Source organism: Bos javanicus, chromosome 16 (genome assembly GCF_032452875.1).
Source record: "Bos javanicus breed banteng chromosome 16, ARS-OSU_banteng_1.0, whole genome shotgun sequence".
Taxonomy (NCBI): domain Eukaryota; kingdom Metazoa; phylum Chordata; class Mammalia; order Artiodactyla; family Bovidae; genus Bos; species Bos javanicus.
This window is the reverse complement of record NC_083883.1, coordinates 51,147,020-51,169,515: the sequence shown is the minus strand read 5'-3', so window position 1 is coordinate 51,169,515 and position 22,496 is coordinate 51,147,020. Positions and strand designations below refer to the sequence as shown.

Sequence of the window (22,496 nt, the reverse complement as noted above, 5' to 3'; positions counted from 1 at the left end):
CACCACCTGCCAGAGATCCACTGTCAGGGGCCAAAGGGCATAGGGTGTCCGAGGCAGAGCCAGAGTCCTGCTGCTGCCCATGCCCATGGGGCTGCAAGACACACGGAGGGGCTGGTGCCCCGCAGCTCCTGGCCAGCCCCAGACAGGCATCAAGTGTGGGAAGGAGGAGCTGGAGGGGGCTCCAGCTGGACGCTGGAGGTTAGGCCCCCACTGCCCTGCAGACGGGCTCCTCTTCCTCCGTGGGCTCCCAGACCGCAGTATTGCTGCAGGGCCCGAGGGCTGTGTACCTGTCTCCTTAGAAAGGACTGAACCGTGGGTGACCTGAACGAGCCTCCTGGCGACCCGGCACCAGCCTGGCCCCCATCTCAGCCCCGGGTCACAGCCTCTGAGGCAAGGACCCCACCGCTGGGATCGTCCAGTGGGCTCTCTTCATGACCTTGGGAGTCATGGGGGCCCAGACCACTTAGAACCACCAGACCAGCCAGGGCCCCGGCTCCCAGAAGCTGTGGTCTCGGGGGCCTGCAGCCCCTACCCCTCTGATGCCAGCTCCAGGCAGGCAGCTCCCTCCCATCTGAGTTCACTTCCCTTGTCCTCCACAGCATCAGTCCTGGAAGCAGCGCGGAATCTTTTTATATTTCCCTGGGACGTTCCTTCTAGCTGGACAATTCCTAGACAAGAAATTTATAGCACAAATTTTCCTTTAAAAATATGGATCTTTCATGCTATTCTGCCATAATTAACCATAGACAATTAATATTAAAATGCGTTATCACCCCAAGAGGCAATGAAATTTCCAGATCTCTGCTATGCATTCCGTCACTTTTATTGGCAAGACTGGATTAGCAGCAAAGGGCACCTTGATTTTTAAAATCATCTCACAGATCTCCTCTGATGGACACTCAAAACCATGTTTAACAGTGAAAATGAGGGCCACTCAGATCAACTGGAAACATTTCCTGGTAGGGTTTTGTGCATTAAAAAACAACGACGACAACAAAACAGCAATCTGAGGTTCTCCCTCCCTGCTTTGGCGTTTTTTTAGGTTCCCAAATCCAATTTACAGGGGATTGTCTGAGCCACCCGGGCTCTGCTAGCCTCACAATGTCCCTCTAGCAATTAGCAGCACCTGCATTAGGATTCAATGGACTTAAATTACTGGGGGGTGAGGCAGACACCCCACTGACAACAATTAACACAAAAGAGCTGCACCATTTAAAGCTGTGGGTGGGAATTACAAAAGGTTAAGAGACTAAATATAAAAAAAAATTTTGAATATAAAATCAATGTGCTTTGTTACAAAAATCTGGGTGCTATAATTTAACCAAATTAGGGTTTAGAATATCTGGCAATAGTCCACGTCTATGACATCGTTTTTTATTCTCAACAAAAAGCAACTTGTCTATTCAAAAGTTAAAAACAATCAAAGAACTGAAATATTTCATGTCAACAAAATAATAAAACACAGAGTTTTGAATTACGTACTACTGACATTAGGCCTTTGGAAAGGGAAAGCATTTTCTCTCCTCGTTTCACTTATTTGTATAATTGGAAACCAAGTTCTCAGAGGTTCGTTTTCTTAATTGCCTGCGGGATGCGGGAGTAGAGTGCTGACCCACCATCTGCGAGAGCCTGGCCCCACTGGGGCTGGGGCTGGGGCAGGTGAGGGCTGAGCCCCCAGGGCAGGGGGCCCGCGGGAGGCTGGAGTAGGGGGTGAGATCCTGAGTGGGGGTGCTTCCCAGTGGCCCCTCCTTTGTAAACAGGCATTGGCCCTGGGCACCCACAGTTCTGAACCACTGATCAGGAGGCTATATTTTCTTCTGCCCAGAGAAGTCTGGGGTGCAGGGTTGGGGCGCAGGGGTGCTGAGCCCCTGTAGCTGCTCTGGCTGGCTGGGGTCTGTGCTCATGCACATCTGGGCTGTCAGAACAAGTTGAAACAGGAAAGCTGCTTTTAAATGTAAGACGATCCAGGTTCTGTTCTAACTTATGGTCAGCCTCAGCTTCAAGGCTTCTGCTCAGGGCTGTCTTTCCTCCCTCCCTTCCCAGGGCAGTTGACCTCTGGGAGACCCCTAACCACTCCAGGGTTTGAACCTGACCTTGTGCTCCAGGGTGGGAAGGGGGTGGGCAGGAGGACACAGCAGCTCTCCCCATCCGCTCGCTGAACACAGCGCTTCCTCTAGAAGCAGGGTCACAGGTACCCCTGCCAGGGTCTGCTGGACACGCCCAAGGGGTCTCAGCTCAGGGCAGGGCCCAGGGTTGGTGGCTCCTGACCCCCAGCATTCAGCCCTGGCTGGCCTGCCCCAATGAGTAGGCCTGGGGGGCCCTCATCAGCTCCCAAGGCTGTGACATCCCCATGGCACAACCATACCATCTCCCTCGGTACCTGCTGGTCTAACAGAATCAGCATCTTCACCACCGGCCCATTTTACCAAACCCGTTAACCACAGTCTACAGTCCTGTCATGGGGCTGGAGGGTGAGGTTGGGGGCAGGCAGGGGTCACAAATGGGCCTGCTTTCTACAAGGAGATGTGGGGGGAGGTGGGGGTACCTGCACAGAGGTGGCAGGAGGCCCAGGTCCTTGCCCACAGCCTGTGTCCCGTCCAGCTCTGTGCCCTCCAGGGCCTGGCGGTGCAGCGAGATGATGGGGCTTCTGATTTGGGCTTCAAAACACTTGGCAGATGATGAGAAATATCCAGCCTCTGCTTCTTCTCTGGTAGCAGAACCTGGTCCAAGCTGACAAACTGTTTCTTGTCTCTGCATGGCCTAGTGGGGTCCTGTGACCAAGTTCTGGCCAGTGAGGTGTAAGCGGTGATGGGAATGATAACCCCAGGAAGCTTTTTAGAAGGGAAGGGCTTCCGACTCCTTATGCCTCCCTCTTCCCGCTAGCTGGAATATGGCAGTGATGGCTGGCACTTGTGCAACCCTCAAGGGCCATGAAGTGGTGCACAGAGTAGCAGAATAGGAAACAGAGGCAGGAGTCCTCGGTCACTGAGAGACGGGTGACCACAGTGGGGCTGCCCAGTGAGCACAAGGGGCTGGGCGACTAGGCTTGGGTGAGCGCCGCCCCGTATCTGGCTGTGCTGGTCACAACAGGCAATCGGTAGTGCTCACAACTCCGGGGGGAAGCTGGATGTTTCACTGGACTTTTCTGGTTGGGGGGGGGGGTCCCTGTAAGTCGCTTCAGTAGGAATAGTCACCTCAGAGGTTCTATTGGCTCAAGTTTCTTCCAGGACTTGTGCTGGGTTATCTTTGATCTGAAACCCACTGGGCTGTTATTGAGACCTGTTTGTGCAGGGATCCTGGCTGCGGCCGGCAACCTGAAGAGACATCCTCTGGGCTGGGCCCACGGCAATGCCCCTGGCCTCAGACTCAGCAGGGCCACCCTCTGTGCCGTGTCCTGCCCATCTCAGACCTCACCCAGGGGAGCACACAGGCAGAGACAGCCACCCAAGACCCCTGGGGCCCTCAACAGGCTGGAGAAAGGGCTTGGGTCCCTAGTGAAGGTCTGGGTCTAAGAACCAAGCAAGAAAGGGTCATGGCTGTGCTGGGGTGAGTGTGAGGGGGACAGGGCTTAGTATCCTGGTTCTGAGATACAGACATTCACCCCACGTGCAAAGGACTCCGGGTTTGTGCTGCTCTTATGGCCGAGCTGCCCCAGAACACTGCGCTCTCTGCTTTCCTTCAGGACGAGGGAGGGATAAAGAAAACTTAAAAGTTAAAGATATCTATCTTCATATCGTTGGGCTTCCCAGGTGGTGCAATGGTAAAGAATCCACCTGCAATATGGGAGACCCAGGAGATGCGGGTTTGATCCCTGAGTGAGGAAGATCCCCTGGAGGAGGGAATGGCTGCCCACTCCAGTATTCTTGCCTAGGAAATCCTGTGGATAGAGGAGCCTGGCAGGCTATATAGTCCATGTGTTTGGACACAACTGAAAGACTGAGCATATATACACACATCCCTGTATAGTCATAAAAGGAGGTTTTATCAGAACTAGGAAAGGCTTGGTCACTCCTCTGGCCATTTCAGGGCTTTGCTCCACCCACCAGGGTCCTAGGTCCGACTGTGTGCCCCCCAGACCCCCTGCAACCCTGGGCCCTCCTTCCTGCTGACCGTGTACATGACTCACAAGTTTTAACCATCATTGTTGTTGTTGTTGTTCAGTCGCTCAGTTGTGTCTGACTCTTTGTGACTCCATGGACTACAGCACACCAGGCTTCCCTGTCCTTCACCAACTCCCAGAGCTTGCTCAAACTCATATCCATTGAGTAAGTGATGCCATCCAACCTCCTCATCCTCTGTCGTTCCCTTCTCCTTCTGTCTTCAATCTTTCCCAGCATCAGGGTCTTTTCTAATGAGTCAGCTCTTCGCATCAGGTGGCCAACGTGTTGGAGCTGGAGCTTCAGCTTCAGCATCAGTCCTTCCAGTGAACATTCAGGATGGATGTTCTGTTATTATCTTAGGGTTTCTCTCACTGGAGGATAACTGCTCACCTCCTTGCCGAAGAGCTGGAGTGTGCACCACAGGACAGACAGATGCAGAGTGTTCACCACCCTGGGCTGACCCAGGCTCTCTAGCAACAGGCCCGAGGGGCTGGGGTATGGGGAGGGGGTGAGTGTCATCGTGGCGGGTGGGGACTTTCACCTGGAAGGGTCCTACGTGAACCCACTCCTGTGAAGGGCAGACTGAGTCCTAAGAAGGGCAGGAACAGGAGGAGTGTCCTCCTTGCCCTCTAGATGGGGGCCCTGTTCCCTCCTCAGGGCACTGTCCAGAGCCAGACCTGGTGGCGGGGCAGAGGGTGCAGGGGGGCTCAGTCCATCGTCCTGCAGGCGGATGCTGAGAGCACCTCATTTTGTAGAAGAGGAGCTGAGCCCTAGGGAGGTTCAGGCGGAAAGGGATGGATTCACTCCTGCTGAGCACCCAGGGCCTGTGACTCAGCCGCGAGCGCTGAAGGGGCTGGAGCTGAGAGGGTGCGGACCCCTCGGCTTCCCCACAGGCTGTTTTCTATGGCTTGACACCCACATGCTGGGTCCAGTCCAGGGGCCTGCACATGGTCACTGATGCGGGGCTCACACTTGGGCCGGCAGAGGGCCTTTATGTAGAAACACCAGCACATTCTCCGATGACGACAATGATAACAACAACGCAGCTAAATTTGCTTCCGTAAACAGAAGGGGATGCAGAGACAGGGTCCTGGGCCAGGTCACCAAGGGTCCCCTGAACCAGCCAGCCCTGCCCACCCTGGGAGGGAGGGACCCAGGCCTTGGTCTGGACGCTGCTCCATCTGACTTGGGCCCTGGACATGGCAAGTCTGTGCCCCTACCCACCTGGGGCATCACCAGGGCGAAGGAGAATGTGAGGCCCTAAATTGAAGAGTATGCACCTGCCCGGTGGGGACCCCAGCTCCAATTACCCAGAGGTCCTCCCAGAAGGGTCGAGAACATGGGGTACCAGGTGGGACCCCCACGGCTGGGACACTGCCCTCCCTTAACTAAAACACACCCCCTGCCGACTAAGAGCCCCAGGTTTGTGAGAGGATTCAATCCTCAGCTCTAACTACAGAGATGAAAAACAGACGGCCTCACTCTGCGTTCACGGCCACAAGGGACACGCTTGTGGAGTGCGCAGGACAGTGGTGCCGCAGCCCGGACCACTCACCTCCCACCCCTGCCCGCCCGGGGCTCTGGATCTGCACCGTGAGCATGTCCAGCAGCCTGGACACAGGTCGGCCACCCCCAGCCCGCCTTCAAACCCCCGGCCACAGTGACTGTCCTTGGAACCATCTGGCCTGGGCCTGAGTGTGTCCTCCTGGGACATCCCAGGTCTCCCATGTCCACTGTTCTCAGGGGTCAACTTCACTTCCTTCTGCTCAGGTTTGGGGGACACTGCTATCAGCCATGCCTCCCTGAGCTCATGTTGCCCACTGCAGACCCCCCAGTTAGCCCCACTCACCAGGCGGGCCACCAGGGTCCCCGTCAGGGAGCAGTGAGTCGGTGCTGGCACTTTCCAGGGCAGCCCTGGGCTCTGGGCCCTCGGACGCGGGGCTGGACAGAGGGTAGGAGAAGCACTGGAATCCACTGTGGAGGCAAGGACAGTGTCACGCAGCTGCAAAGACACGGAGTCCAGGGAGAAGAAAGGGCCGCGGAGAAGAAAGGGCCGCGTGGCTCCTCAGAGGCCAGGGGGCAGGGAGGAAGCAGGGAAGGGGCGGTGTCTCACTCGGCCTCCCTGCCTCGCTGCCCTTGGCCCAGGACCCCTTCCTTGCTCCACCACCACCGTCAGAAGGGGCCTCGGCTTCGCCTTCGCCAGATCAGCGTGTGGTGACCCCATATGTCTTGGTGTGAGGCGTGGGCAGGGACAGTCCCAGCCAACCCCCCGCAGAGTAAAGGAGGGACCGCTCCTGCCATGCCTGCCCAGGTGCTGCCCAGGGCCACCTTTACTCACAAGGGGGTCTGGATGGGCGTCTGCCCCAAGCCGTCGTCTACTCTGAAAAAGCTGACCTCCGAGTAGGCTGGGAGCTGCACGTACCGGATGCCCGCAGAGATCTCCAACTCCCGGCCATCCTCACCTTCCAGAAGGAGAGAGAAGTTGCTGAGGGCCATTAGGGCGGAGCGGCAGGACCCGGACCCCTGTCTCCCTGGGCCTTTGTGAGGAGCAGGGCATCGGATGGGGCCGCAACCACGCTCACCTTGCCCTACCCTTGCATTCCTGGACCCTCAGCTCCACTCCACCCTCAGCCAAGCTGCCCACGGCCCAGAGGAAAAGGACGTTTGCTAGAGACGTGAAGGCAGGCTTCTCGGGGAAACCAGTGCAGACAGGCAACCCCACGCGCAGTGGAAGATGAGCCGGGATCCTTGATGTGGGAACAAAACCATGATGCAGGAGAGCCAAGAGAACCTATCACTAGCAGATGTACATGACAAGAAACGTTAAAAGTTAAGTCCTTTGGGCAGAAGGGAAATGGCAGCAATGGAAACCTGTGTCTACAGGAAGCAGTGGGGGCCAGAAATGGCATCTGGAGGCAGATGGCACTTCCTTTTCTGTCTGTCAGCTACTCCCCAAAGATAAACAACTGTTGAAACAAAAATGACCTACAGGTTATAAAGCTGATTAGACACATGAATGTAAAACGTACTGAAACAAGAGCATAAAGATTGTATTGTAGACAGGAAGTATAAACTGTAAAGCTCTTATACTGTCGATGATGGAGTATGATAGCACTTGGAGTTAGACTGATAATTTAAAGATGTATATTTACATCTTTAAGTAAACCTTAAAGTATCCCCTAAAATGACACAGAAAAGAGTTATAATCAATAATCCAGAAGAGGAGATAAAATAGAATTAAAAAAAAAAAAACTCAATTAATCCAAAAAAGAAAGGAATAGAATATAAGGGAAAAAAACCAGCCAGGGAAAATAAGGAAGAAATTGTAAAATGGTAAGTTTGAACCTACTGTATTAAAAATTATATTAAATGTGAATGGTGTAAACCATTTAGTTAAAAGAGAGATGGATAAAAAAGCAGGACCTAGGTATATGCTGCCTACAAAATAATATATTTAAACTATAAGGACGTGAATAGGTTAAAGGTAAAAGCATGGATGACGATGCTGATACCAGTTAAAAGAACACTGAGTGACTGCATTAATATCAACAAAAGTAGGTGTCAGAGCATAGATTATCAGCATGCATAAAGGAGATAATTTCACAATGATATGGTCAATTAATTGACATAAAAATACTAAATGTTTATGCCCCTAATAACAGAGTTTCAAAATACATGAAGCTAAAATTGATAGAAACGAAAGCAGAAATAAATAGAAACACAAGCATAATCAGAGATTTCAATATACCACTGTCAATAACTGATGGAACAAATAAACATAAAATCAGTAAGGATATAGCAAACTCAACAAAAATATCAACACAATTTACTTGATTGACATTTATAGAATATCCTATCCAATTCCACTCAAGAAGAGAATCCACACTCTTCTCAAAGTGCACTCCAAACATTTCCCAAAACAGACCATATTTTGAGCCGTAATACAAGTCTCAAAAATTTAAGTGAATTTAAGATACAAGGTATGACTCTAACCACATAGAATTAAGTTAGAATCAGTAACAGAAAGATCTCTGGAAAATCTTCAAATATTTGGAAGTGAAACAACACACTTCTAAATAACTCTTGGGTCTAAAAGGAATCAAAAGGGAAATCAGAACGTATTTCAAATTGAATGAAAATGAAAGCATACCACATCAAAATTTGCAGGATTCAGTTAAAGTAGTACTAAGGGGTAAATTTATAGCAACAAACTTCTATATTAGAAAAGAAAAGTATGAAAGAACCTTGGAAACAATTCCACCTTAACAAGTGAAAAAAGAAAATAAAATTCAACCCAAACTAAGCAGAAGCAAGGAAGTAATAAGATAGAAAGAGGAATTAATGAAATAAAAAGCAGACAATAGAGAAACGAATGAAACCAAAAGTAGGCTGTTTATCAATGAAACAGATAATGTCTCACTATACTATTCAGGAAAAAAAAAAGAAGACATCCGTAATCCATATTAGGAACAAGAGAGGTGATATCAGTTCACTAAGCAGGGAGCAAGGGAATGTCATGAACATTCAAGAAATCGGACAACTTGGAAGACACAAAACACCAAAGCTCACTCAAGAACAAACAGATAACCTAAATAGGCTTATATGCAAGGGAAATGGGATTAGTAGTTAAAAATCTTCCCACAGAGAAATCTCCAGGCCCAGGTGGGCTTCGTAGTGAATTCTACAAACATTTAAGAAACAATACTAATTCGACACAAACTCTTCCAGGAAATTAAAGAGGAGGGAATTTCCCCAACTTACTTTATGAAGTTGGCCATATCCTGATACCAAAACCGGACAAAGACAACACAACGAAAAAAAAAATCAAGACCAATTTCCTTATGAACAGACATGCAAATATTTGAAACAAAATGTAGCAAACTGAATGCCCAGGTAATTCAAGGGGGGAAGAGAGGAAAGAATAGTCTTTTAACAAACGAAGCTGGGACAACTGGACATCCACTTGCAAAAGACGATGAAGCTGGACCCCTGCCTCACACCACATACAAAGGTTAACTCCAAATAGACATTAGGCTAAATGTAAGAGCTTAAAATATAAAATCCTTAGAAGAAAACAGAGGAATAAAACTTCATGACTCAGTTAGGCAGTCTTCTTAGATATGACACCAAAAGTACAAACAACAAGAGAAATAAAAATAAACTGAACTTTATCAAAATTTAAACTTTTGTGTTCAAAGGAAACAGTCAAGAAACTGCATGACAACCCATAAAACAGGAAAAAATATCTGCAAATCAGATATCTGATATGGCGCTCATATCCAGAATATATAAAGAATTCTAGATTACTCAGAATAAAAAGACAAGTTGCCCAGAGTTTTAACGGGCAAAGGATCTGAATAGATTTTTCTCCAGAGAAGATCTACAGATGGCCAGCAAGTGCATAAAAAGATGCTGCACACATCATTACTTGTTAGGGAAATGCAAGTCAAAACCACAGTGAGACACCAGGACAACTACAACCAGAAAAGCAGAGTAACTGGTGCTGGTGAGGAGGTGGAGCGACAGAAGCCCTCAGCCACTGCTGGTGGGAACGAAAAGGAAGAAAAGCAAATTGTATTTATTTGTAGATGACATGATCCTTTGTACAGAAAATCCTAAGAAATCCTCAGAAAGTTAGTTAGAACAAACAAGCCCAGCAAGGTTATAAAACATACATAAATCAGCTGTAGTCTTGCAATTTCTGAAGCGAAGATAACAATTCCATCTGTAATAACATAAAAGGAAATAACAAATGTATCAATAAACTATAATTGAATAATGATAAATTTTGTTGTTGTTCAGTTGCTAAGTAGTATCTGACTCTGAAACCGCATGGACTGCAGCACGCTAGGCTTCCCCTTCACCATCTCCTGGGTTTGCTCAAACTTGTTTTTTGCTGACTACAGAGCTTCTCCATCTTCAGCTGCAAAGAACATAATCAATCCGATTTTGGTATTTACCATCTGGTGATATCCATGTGTAGAGCTGTCTCTTATGTTGGTAGAAAAGAGTGTTTGCTATGACCAGTGTGTTTTCTTGACAAAACTCTGTTAGCCTTTGCCCTGATTCATTTTTTCCTCCAAGGCCAAACTTGCCTGTTACTCCAGGTATCTCTTGACTTCCTACTTTTGCATTCCAGTCCCCTATGATGAAAAGGACATCTTTTTCTTGGTGTTAGTTCTAGAAGGTCTTGTAGGTCATCACAGAACCGTTCAACTTCAGCTTCTTCAGCATTAGTGGCTGGAGCATAGACGTGGATTACTATAATGTTGAATGGTTTGCCTTGGGAATGAACCAAGATGATTCTGTTGTTTTGGGGGCTGTACCCAAGTACTGCATTTCAGACTTTTGACTGTGAGTGCTACTCCATTTCTTCCAAGGGATTCTTGCTCACAGTAGTAGATATAACGCTCATCTGAATTAAATTCCCATACATTTTAGTTCATGGATTCCTAAGGTGTTGACCACTTGATTTACCACTCCAATTTACCTTGATTCATGGACCAAACAATCCAGGTTCCTATGCAAATTATTAATCATTTATTAGTAAGTTTAACAAAAGAGTGAGACTTGCACACTGAAAAATACTAACATTGATGAACCTGAAGATAAATAGATGAAGAGATGTTTCAAGGCCAATCAGAAGAGTCAGCTTCTCCCAGCTTTTTCAACCCATCCCTGACAGAATCCCAAAGAAGGCAGGCTTGTTTTTTTCCCTTTTTGGGGGCAAAAATTGACAAGTTGATCCCAGAATAGTCATACAGAAATACGAAGGTCCCAGAATATCCAAAACAATTCTGAAACAGAAGTAAAGGCTGGAGGAATCTCCAGTTTCAAAGCACGTGCTGTGTGCTCGCTCAGATGCTCAGGTGTGTCTGACTCTGCGACCTTATGGACTGTGGCTCACCAGGCTCTTCTGTCCATGGGATTTCCCAGGCAAGAATACTGGAGTGGGTAGCCATTCCCTTCTCCAAGGGATCTTCCTGACCCAGGGATCGATCTTGTGTCTCCTGCATTGGCAGGCAGATTTTTTTTTAACCACTTAGCCTCTGGGGAAGCCCAGTAAGCTTTGAAAGCTTACTGGAAGGCTATGGTATAAGGACAGACATATTGATCAATGGAGTGGAACTGACATCCATCCACGTGTAAACCTTTACACTTACAGTCAAGTCACCTCTGACCAAGGTGCCCAGGCAATTCTGTGGGGAAAGAACAGTCTTTTCAATACATGGCACTGGGACAGCTGGAATCCACGTGAGAAAAGATGAATTCAGACCTTTATCTGATCCATGAAAATTAACTTGAGCCAAAGTTGTAAAAGAAAAGAGGAGGAAAATCTCTGTAAACTTGGGTTAAGAATCCTCAGATGCATGACCAAGACCGTAGTCGATAAAAGAAGAAACTGACAAACTGGGCTTCATCAGAATTTCCAACTTTGAGGACTTCTCTGGCAGTACAGTGGTTAGGACTCTGCGCTTCCACTGTAGGGGGTACAGATTTGATCCCTGGTCAGGGAACTAAGTAAGATCCCACAGGCTGTATGGCAAAAAAAAAAAAAGAACTTTTAAAACTTTGAACATTAAAAGACAACATTAACCAAAGAAGAAGAGGGCAGCAGAGGATGAGATGGTTGGATGGCATCACCGACTCAATGGACATGAATTTGAGCAAACTCTGGGAGATAGTGGAGGATGGGGGAGCCCGGTGTGCTGCAGTCCATGGGATCACAAAGAGTGGGACAAGGCTGAGCAACTCAACAACAACAACAACAAAAAGGTCACACTGAAAGAAAATATCTGCAAAGATACACATGAGAAAGGACTCATATCCAGAACACATATAGAACTTGTATACAAGTAAAAAGACGAACCACTTAATTTTTTAAAAAACTGGGTGAGATACATGAATAAACACTTTTCTGTGAAGATGTACAAATGGCCAATACACACATGAAGAGCTGTTCAACATCATTAGTTTTGGGTTAACACAGATCAAAACCGTGAGGAGGTGCCACTGGACACCCTGAGGATGGCCACTCCCTGGCGAGGATGGGGAGAAATCAGAACCTCATATGTTGCTGACGGGATTGTAAAATGGTACTGCCACTTCAGAAAACCATTTGGGTGTTTCCTTAGAAATGCAAATGCCAACCTGCCACATGACCCAGCAAGCCCACTTATGAATGTGTGCCTGAGAGAAGTGAGCCATGTTTACACCAGGCCCTGCGCACAGATGTCCCCTGCAGCCAAGCACCCAGGACGGGACCGGCCCCTGGGGACGCAGGCCCACAAGTGTGCGGCCCACGGAGGGGCGAGCAGGGCTGCGTGGGTGGGCTGAGGGGCAGAGCACGGCCACAGGCTGGATCCCATCCACGAGCAGCTTCTGGGAACGGACATTGGTGGTGCCCAGGGTGGAGGGTAGGCATGGGGTGGGAGCCAAGGGTCTCTCTGGGCAGAAGGAAATGCTCCAAAGCAGAATGGGTGTGGTGATGCTTGCCCAACTCTGCAAGTTTACTACAAATCGTTGGCTCACCGAATATAGATGAGTTTTACGGTATGTGACACTGTGATGAAGTTGTTAAAATAAACCAATTGTGACTAAATATACTTGATTTATGCTACACACCATGCTTCCTCACAGAGCCGCGGAGCTGAGGTGACCCAGTAGTGATTATCCCTGGTAGTCCTGCCCTGTCCCTCTCCCCCCTGGGGTCTGCTCTGCTCATGGGGTGAGAAGCCTGGTGGTCCCTTTGCTTGGCTGGAGGGCAGACCGAGCATCTAAATGCAGCCTGGATGGATGGGCGTCTGTCCACCTTGGTTACCCCAGGAGGAGCAAGAGAAGCCCTCCTCTTGGCAGGCTGAACGGCTGGCCCTGCCCTCTTGCAACCTCCCTGTCCGCTGACTCTGAGTGAGCACCAGGGAGGGCTGCCCACGTGCACACACACAGGCATACACACGTGCATATGCTCACACACACATGCACATGTGCTCACATACAGAGCACACAGAGTCCACATGCTCACATACACACACGTGGAGGCACACAGCCCACATGCTCACACACATACACGGAGGCACACACAGCCCACATGCTCACACACACACACACGGAGGCATGCATGGAGCACATGCACTCATACACACACAGGCATGCACAGAGCCCACGTGTTCACATGGAGGCACACAAAGAGCCCTCGTGCTCACATGCACACGCAGGCCCCATATGGCTGGCTGCCTCCCACCAGCTGGAGGCTCGCACCCTGCCACCCTTTTTGCCAGGGCCCCAGCAGCAAGAACTCAAAAACGGGGGGCACCTGGGCAGAGTCCCGATGCTAGGAGACAACTGTGGCATCTTGTCTCCCGAGCTGACAGTTGCTCGTCTTTCTGAAGAGCTCGCTGTCTTCCTGGAGATACTTACTTGTGGCCACTTCCCCGTTGTCCTGCTGCAGCTGAACGGTCAACACGAGGGAAGACCCTTGAGCTGTGTCCATCACCTCTGGACCCAAAATTGCGATCCTCGTGGCTTGTGCTGCAGAGAACAGAGCACACAGATGTGTGTATGGGGGCTGGGTTGGGGACTCCGGGTCTGCATCGGCACCCCACATGCCCTAAGCAGGTGCTCAGCCCCATCCCTGGGGCACCCGGATGAGGGGGGTGTGGATGGCATGGCCATCAGGGCTGGGGTTTTCATGGATGCCATGAACCCTATCCTGAGGGTCAGCTCTGAACCCACCTGATGGTGCTGGGGGAGGGCAGGGCAGAGGTGACCACTAAGTGCAAGTGACCACTCAGCGGTGTCCAGTGCACACGGCCTCCTGCCCACCGTTCTGACCCGGGCCCTGCTTTCATTGTGTCTGAGTCCATGATCTGACATGTGCTGGATGAGGCTGTGACCACCTGCCTGGAAGCTGGCCTGGCCAGGGGCCTACTTGCAGCTCTGAGTCAGCAGCTGCACCCATGGATCTGGTACCAAGGTTCTGATCAGGGACTCGAGTCCCCAGCCAGACTGACCCCTAGGGTGGTGCCCTTGTCCTGGAGGCTAACAGAAGGTCCCCACACATGCCCGGGGGGCAATTCAGGGTGGGGGAAGGCCCCAGCAGAGGACCTGGAAGGCCACAGGCCACCTGAGGTCACGTGCAGTGCAGAGAGCTCAGGGTAGGGGCAGGACGGAGACCAGGCAGGGGGCCAGGCACCCAGAGCCCTGAGGCTGGGAGAGTCCAAGACTGGCAGACCCTGTGACTGGGAGGCCTGCTTGCAGGACCACGTGGCTCCAGAGTCCAGGGGCCTCTGCATGTCTTAAACCCGGTAAGACCACACAGAGCATGGATTTCTCAAAAGGGGATTGTAGATCCCTCTTCATCCCAGCCCGCCGGTCCATTCCTCCCATGAAGCTGCCCAGCGCCAACCAGGAGAGGACATGGCCTGACCCAGATGTGACCCTTGGGAGGACCCCGTGAGGCCAGCAGCAAAGCCAGGGTACCTACCCATGGGGTGACCGTTGATCCATATCCCTCGGTAGATGACCCCGGAGCAGTGGGCCATGCTGCCCTGTCCACTGAACACGCCACTGTGCCACTGTCCCTGCAGAGAGAACCGTGGGCTCAGGCGGGCTGGGCCCTGAGGACACTTTGCCCTCCAGGTTTCAGGGGCCCCTGGGGAAACAAGCTGAGGGGGACCCAATTTGCTCCACACAGTGCACTACTCCCCTGTGAATTGGGAGTTTAGGGACAATGGCCTGAATGCAAAATGCAAACAAAATACGGCTCCAAATACTTTACAGCACAAAACGCTTTTAGTACAAAGACGCTGCAATTGTGCAGAGGATCACGGGAGGCCTGTGGGGTGGTGGAGCCGAGCGCTCTGGCTCATTCCTTGATGATGAAAGGGCCAATTAAAAGCTCAGCGTGAACCCGCACAGCCCACCTGGGCGATGCCGGCTCAGGCACACCGCGGCCCTGCTGCCCCTGTAACAAGCCTGCTTTGTAACCGATACACACGACAGAGTGGAAGTAGGATGGAAAATAGCAGGAAGATTGTTTTCATGGAAAGTTGAGATCTTAATGGTGTTTTACTGACTATGAATTGCTCCTGTTAGAAGAAGAATCAGCCCAAGCATGTTTGGTGCAGAAGCTGACTGGGCTCCCACTTTCGTGGTCTGCCCTCTGAGGCCCCAAGGCCACCCAGCAGCTGGGCCCTGCAGCAGGCACTCTTGGCCCTAGGGAGGGACCAGTAGGTGGGAACGGCCCCTGAAGGCTGCAGCCCTAAAGAGCTCAGATGCCCCCTGACTTGGGGGAGGAGGTTCCAAGGCTGTTCCAAGCACACGGCCACTGCAATCTCATTGTGAGTTGACGGGAAGGGCATGGCCATGGCTTGCCCTCCAGGTGGGATGTCGGGCAACTGTGGCGCCCAGCAGGTCAGCTTCAGGAGCTGGGCAGCCAGCTGGGTGGAAGGTGGGCAGAGGCCTGGCTCTCCTGGAGCTGAGGAGCAGCTCATCCCTTCAGCCCCCACACCCAGATGGCAAAGCCAGCCAGATAGTGACTGGGGGGCCACATTCCCAGAAAGCTCAGGGCCGGCTCGATGACCTGACAGTCATTGTATCGCGTCCCTTAAGATGCAGCTCATATCTGCAGGCAGCTGACCAGGCTAAAGTGGGGGCGATGCCTTAGGTATCATAGCAGGTGGGGACCACAGCTAGCATGGGGGCCCCTGCTGTCATCCAGGCTAGAGGTGGGGAGCCCCAGAGTTGCCCGCTGACCATCCCTGGAAATGGCATGGCCTCTGAGCAGCATCTGCTGGGCTTGATGCCTGCTCCTAGGAAGGACTCCTGTGAACACATGTGCATGCACGCAGGCTTCTGTGTCGTGCATCTGCGTGCATCATTGCGTCATGCCATGTGCTGGCATGTGTGTGCCTGAGCTGGGCTGCTGTCCCCTGAGTTGGGGTGGGGATAGCCCTGGGATTGCAGGGTGGCCCCCCAGGTATGTGGGGCAGGTTAATGTGGGCACCAGACCTTTCCCCTGCTCGAGCCCCAGCAGTCTGTTGGCTAGGGTTGGCGGTGACGCTTGTGGGCGAAGAAGTCACTGGGACGCTCTGCTTCCCTTGCTCAGGACACCGTCCCCAGACCTGACAAGTCACCAGCTCACACTTAGGAAGCAGGACCCCGGCTGGTGAGACGCAGACCTCTCACGAGCCAAAGTGAACTAGTTGTCCTCGCCCCACCCCCTCAGCCCTTCTGCTTTGACGTCCACGCCTTCTTCTGCGGCTCCGCGCTGGGGAACAGAAGACACCCTGGCTCAGGCCCCAGGCTTGGGCATCAGCAGATGGTCTAACGGGATGCAGTCTGGCCTATGGCCCCGGGAAGGGTGGCCGCCTTCACAGACAAAGCCCTCCTGTGAGGCCGCACTGCCCTTCGCCTCCACGTTTCCGTGGCAGGGGCTGCGCTCACTTTGCGCCGGGGTGAGTGCTGTCTGCCCGGGTGGCTGTGGGCCTCATCCTCATCCCACGCAGTGGTGCTGGGGTCACCTCCCCTTCCCCTGCCCCGCTGGGCTGGATGCCAGGCCTCTGGAGCTGGGCCACATGCAGAGGATGTCCAGGGGCAGGTGGGAGGCTGGGAGTCCAGTCACGGAAAGCTGGAGGAAGGGAGCTCGGTGTGCATGGCCCTTCCCCCACGTGACCGCCTGGGCCTCCCCTCCGAGGGTCTCCATCACATGATCCCAAACCTTACTTCCATGGGAGGCCAAGTTCTGTGCCCGTTGGCCCCTCCTTTCCCTCCGCATCGTGGCCATGGCCTGTCTGTTTGGTCAGGACACAAGCTTCCTGGTGGCAGGGATCACACTTCCCTAGAGGCCTCCTGAGACAACCAGGGCAGGAATGCGCACATGCCGACACTCTGACAGTGTTATGGACCCAGGGCCACTCAACTATGTCGGGGAGGGGGGCGGGGTCTGAGATGAGATGTGGGTTTTCAAAAGTATGAAGGCAGAACCTTGGGCTCAGCCAGAAGCAGATGCAATCAAATCCAGCACGCAGCACCTTGGAGGGCGGCCGGGGGCACACAGACTGCCAAGCGGATGGGCTGTGAACCTGCCCATCAGACCAGGAGCCCCCCACCGGGTGTCAGCAGGATCAACTCCCTGGGAGGTCTCTGTCCAGTGTTCGCTGTCTAATTGCCACCAGGGTCCTTCCCGACCCTTGACCAGCCATTTAATCATGCTCCTGGAATCTGGGCCCCTCTCCTTTCCCACCAGCTTAGGCTTCGACAAAGAACTCACTTGGGACAGATAGACCCCAGCGATGTAACTAATGCAACAGTGTGGAATCTAATCAGTTATAAATCACGCCTTTGAAAATTCTGCCCTTTCTCAGTCAGCCGACATGCTCCCAAGCAGGAACAAACATGGGTTAACCCGTCTTACAGAGGAGGCCAGCCCCCACTGCCCCCGGTCTAGGTGAGGACCTGTGCGTGCTAGCGAGGGGCAGGGAGGAAGTGAGGATGATGGCCACACACAGTTCTTCCATAACACACACAGAGCCAGAAGGGCATGGGGCCCCCGTTAGGACACAGGAGGGGCAGGGGACACAGGAGATGGTCGCCAGGGGTAAGTGAGCCATGCCGGTGGCAGACGGTTGCTGGGGGGCCCAGGGCCTCGCAGCTGCAGGATGGGGATGTACGTGTTCATAACTTCTTCCCTGGCCTTTTACTTGAGGAGCTGAGTTCCCTTCTCCTCCTGCCTTCAATCTTTCCCAGCATCAAGGTCTTTTCAAATAAGTCAGTTCTTCACATCAGGTGGCCAAAGTATTGGGAGTTTCAGCTTAAGCATCAGTCCGTACAATGAACATTCAGGACTGATTTCCTTTAGGATGGACTGGTTTGATCTCCTTGCAGTCCAAGACTGTCAAGAGTCTTCTCCAACACCATAGTTCAAGCAAGGAGAGATAAGAAAGCCTTCCATTTTCTCGTTAACTGACGCTATTTTTCCTTCCCGGGGAAAGTGCTGGTGGTTTTCCTAGAATTACTTTTGTGGCTGTGTTGTCCCCTCTTGCGTTGTCGGCACTCCCAGGCACACTCTGAATCTCTGCCCTGGTCAGAAGGCCACCCTCCTGGCTCCTCCTTGGTCTCTTCTTCACCTTCAGGTCTCCCCAGGACACTGGGGTCTTGATGACACACCAGCAGGGCCAGGGCCCAGCTCTGCAACACCTGCCTCAGTGGCATCTGCAGTCTGGAGGGGGCGGCCCCCACTGTCACCAAACTCACTCCTGGAGCAGGTGGGGGCTTTCCTGAGGCCTTGGCTCCCAGATCAGGCAGGGGCATGGCCCAAGTCACCTGCCTGAGCTTGCGACTGCAGGGGCCAGGGTCTCCAGATTTTGAGGTGATGTGCTGGGGCCACAGTGACCACACAGGCCAGTGCTGGTGGCCCTGCCACCACTGTCAGTCTCAGCAGACACAAGACCCCTCGCTTTCCTAAGGCATCACCTTTGGCCACCATGATCCTGGCCAAACGTTTACTCGGTTTACTCGTTTACTCGGGTTTCAAAGTATGACAAGTTCTGCTGCTGCATAAACAAGCTGCCTCTGCGGGTCCGTCTGTGTCTACCCTCCTCACCCGGCATGCAGGGTGGTGCGGGTTCCACTCTGGCAGCCCAGGCCCCTCCGCTGGCGATGCTACAACTGGCCGATACCTCTCATGGTGCTCCGGGGGTCAGGGCCTCCATTCCTAGACTGACCTCTGGCTGCGCACTCAGGACCCTGGCATTCCTGCGGATGCACAGGTGAGAAGCAGGTGAGGACGCGCACAAGGCCACCACCTGCTCTGTTGCAGTGAGCAGGTGCACCGACCAGCAGGCCTCCCCCAGGAAAGCCAACACGAGAAACACAGCCAACGCGCACGGAGGTGCCCCGGGGATGGACGGAGGCTGGCGGAACCATGTGCTACTGTTGCACAGGTAGGAACGATCCACGTGCACCCAAGGCCGAGCCTCAGCGGACAGCAAGCCTACATCCCCCCTGCCGGGCATGCGCTCACCTCCGTGGCCAACGATCGTTCCCTGCACTCCACGGAGGCAGCCCCAAGGACGCCACTCTCCCAGGGGCTGCCTGGTGCTCCTGGGGGTCAACAGCCCACGCCACATCCTCAGGAGGAGTGACGAGCTTGCCGCTGCTGGGCATGCGTGTCCCCATCTCCCTCGGCGGGGGAGCAGCACAGACAGTCTGGCACATGCCAGACACACCCTCAGGCCCCAGGTTGGACCAGATGACCTGGCTTCTGCAAACTATGGCCACCCAGCCTGACTGCGTGCCTGGCCCCACCACAAGGCAGTGGAGTCAGTTTGGGTTTGGGATTCATTGTTCTTACTTTATAACAGATTTACTGCATCGATCTTCAGGGATAAGATTTTTCTAGAGCTAATTTTTTTAAAGCTTCCCTGAGAAGCTCGGCTTCAGGAGGCCCTGCGGACAAGGCAGCGGTGGTCCTTGTGCAGTGACACCAGGGCTCTGGCTGCCCTTCTCCTGGGCCTTCCTGCTCTCCACACTGGACGTTTTCCCACTGAATGGACTGGGCTGCTGGAAGAGAGGCAGGGGCAGGGAACTCGGGGTGGTGGGGGGTTGTGGCTCTGACACAAAAACACCCACAGAAGACAAACCGTTTGCCTTCTGGGAAATCAAATCACTGCAGGAGAGATAAAGAGCAGTACACTGCGGGGTCTATGGTGAGGGGAGCCCAGAATGGCTTTCTGGAGCAACGGGGTGCTGGGGAGGGTGCAGTCTGGGGAGGCCCGGGCCTCAATTTGGGGCAAAGACTCTGAGGGTGGAAGTCAAAAGGTGGAGGAACCCCCACCCACCACACGAGGCATCTCATACATCCCTAGATAATGAGCATGTGCTTCAAGCGGGGAACGGCTGTACCTGGGGCCGGCCTCAGGATGTACCCCAGAGAGGTGAGCGCAGGGAGTCCCCCAGGAGGGTTTGGCAGAGGCCAGACAGCCAAGCAGAGGCCATGGCTACAGTGGACGAGGCTCACCTCCCGATCACCTTATTGGTAGGGCTGACTGCCGGCACCCAGGTTGTTTAGAAAACGGAAAACACAGGTGTTGAGAGCACGTGGGGGAATGGGAACACTGGTGCTGCTGGTGGGGATGGAAAATGGTGTGGAGTCTCAAAAAGTTACAAACAGAATCACCATGTGACCCCGCAGGCACACTGTTCTCAGGGGAGTCTGGAGCAGGACAGGCTCACAGCAGCGTCACTCACAGGAAGATGCCAAGGTGGGGACAGGCTGCGTGTCCATCAATGGACGAGCGGCCAGATACAGTGTGGAAGGGTCATCTGTGCGATGGATGGAGCAGGACCCAGTCTCAAACAGGGAGGAAGTGCTAACGCCTGCTCCAACGTGGATGGACCTTAGGACACGATGCTGAGTGAGACAAACCCGGGGACAAATCCTATGTGATCCCTGTTCTGAGGTCCTTGGAGGAGTCAGAGTCACACAGACACAAAGCAGGAGGGTGGGGGTGGAGCTTCGGTTTGGGAAGAGGAGAAAGTCCTAGAGATGATGGTGGGGGTGGCTGCCCAACAATGTTAATGGGCCCAATGCCACTGAGCTGTGCACTGAATTAAAATGATAAATTTTATGTTAAATGCATTTTACAATAAAATTACAAAATAGAAAGCTAGCTGTTTGCCTAGTGAGAGCCTGGGGACAGCTGCATCCTCACGGGAGATGCGCCAGCTCCCTGTGGTGGGTCTGCCTCTGCCGGGTGACCCCCACGCCCAGAGGTCAGACCAGCAGGCAGCCCTACAGTTCAGAGGTGGGCACTGAGACCCGGAGCCCACGTCCATGCGGCCCTGTCCTCCCACCAGCTCTGACCCCACAACCCTGAGTGAGCAGGCCTGGCCTGTGTCCACGGTGTCAGGAAGCCGTTTGGCAAAGGTGGCCTGAGGGCTTGGGTGTCTGCCCCTGGTGGGGACTGTGACCATGGTGGGGGGTGGGAGGGCAGGTGGCACTTCCTGACCATTCAGGCGCTCAGGGCCCGGGTGGAAGGCAGGTCATCAGAGCACGAGGCCCTGAGGCTGGGCACTGCTAAGCAATGGGAACACAGGTGGACAGTTCAAATCCTGGAGAAGGACTCTTGTTCACCTGTAAAGTGCCCAGGGGTGGAGGGGTGGGGATGGGGCTGCCGTCCCCTGGTGCTCTACCTTTTCCATCTGACATTCAGCCCAGAGCGCAGCTCTGCACTGGAGCAGCCCTCGATGGGACAGCGGCCGGCAGGGCTGGGCTGCCCCCTGGTGGACGCCACTGGGGTGGGCAGCTGAGCTGAGACCTGCAAGGGAGGCAGAGAGGGGGAACCCAGGATAGCCCTGGAGGCACCCGCACAGCCTCTGGGGGCAGGGCATGTGGGGTGGAGGTGGGGGCGAAGTTTTATGGGGCTCTCTGGAAGAAGGTGGGGTCTCTGCCACCCCCTGGTTGGGAGGCCTCCTCGTCTCTGAGTCGGGTGGTGAGAGTCAGCGAGGCCCTGAGGACAGTGCAGGGCGCTGTGATCCCTTGGTTGCCAGCCCAAGAGGTATGGACGCCATGGGGGTTCTTCTGGGTCCCCTGTATTTCTTCCAGAGCAGCTCTACAGAATTCAGGCTGTGGCTGCCCAGGGGGAGCCCCAAAGGGCTCCATGAGAATGGACAGACATCCCCCTGGGGAGACGAGACAAAGCTGTGGCTGGGTCACAGTGGCCTCTGCAAACAGGCTCCAGTGCAGACTGTCAAACGCAGCAGCCCAGGCACCGGCCGGCAGCTGTGTGGACACAACATCCCGGGAGCAGCCAGCCACTGGACCAGGGCCTGGGAGGTGGTGGTACCTGAGCACAGCGTTATTTTACCAGCACGTCAGGGAGCATGCTGTGGGGAGCTTTGTGGCCAGGGCAGGACTCCATGATCCCTTCCAGGCCACTCCATCTCAGGAAGGGCCCCAGTCAGTTACCAGTTTACCACCTCTCAGCCCCAAATCCACCCTTCTCGCCCAGCTCTGTGCTTTGGGAGCCAGACCCTGAAATGTGTCCCATCACCGGCTGGTACCATCCTAGGCAGGCACTGCAGGGACGATGGGGGAAGGGGGTTCCCCTGGGCTCCAGCGTGCCCTCTCCTGACCCCTCAGGCTCAGGGGTTTGTGCTCGGTGAGCTCCTCTGCGTCCCAGGTTTCCTGCACACCCGCCTGGTGCCCTGGGCAGCTCCCCAGCCCAGTGGACTATGGCTGCAGCCTGCCTGCATCTCCAGAGGGGCTGGGCTTTCCCTTGTCTCCTGGGACTTCCTTTCCAAACTTTGCTCTAACTTGCACATGAGAAAATTGGCAAAGATGTGAATTCAACTGACAGCCTAATCCTGCAACCCACATGATCAAATTCTATTTGA

The 22,496-nt window shown here is 53.3% G+C and overlaps 1 protein-coding gene across 7 annotated transcripts in view; it reads right to left on the bottom strand.

The window, feature by feature from the left end:
* MORN1 (MORN repeat containing 1) overlaps positions 1-22,496 on the bottom strand; it is a 49,329-nt gene that overhangs the window by 21,206 nt on the left and 5,627 nt on the right. For 4 of the 7 annotated variants that reach the window (XM_061382999.1, XM_061382996.1, XM_061382998.1 and 1 more), the window contains 4 exons: positions 14,584-14,680; positions 13,518-13,628; positions 6,439-6,562; positions 5,950-6,074 (listed from right to left, as the gene is read on the bottom strand). In XM_061382999.1, the coding sequence (XP_061238983.1) occupies positions 5,950-6,074; positions 6,439-6,562; positions 13,518-13,628; positions 14,584-14,680 (457 nt within the window). Of the gene's footprint in view, positions 1-807; positions 4,506-5,949; positions 6,075-6,438; positions 6,563-13,517; positions 13,629-14,583; positions 14,681-22,496 lie in introns of those variants that run through there. The other 3 variants (XR_009730005.1, XM_061383000.1, XM_061383001.1) reach the window with 3 other exon arrangements.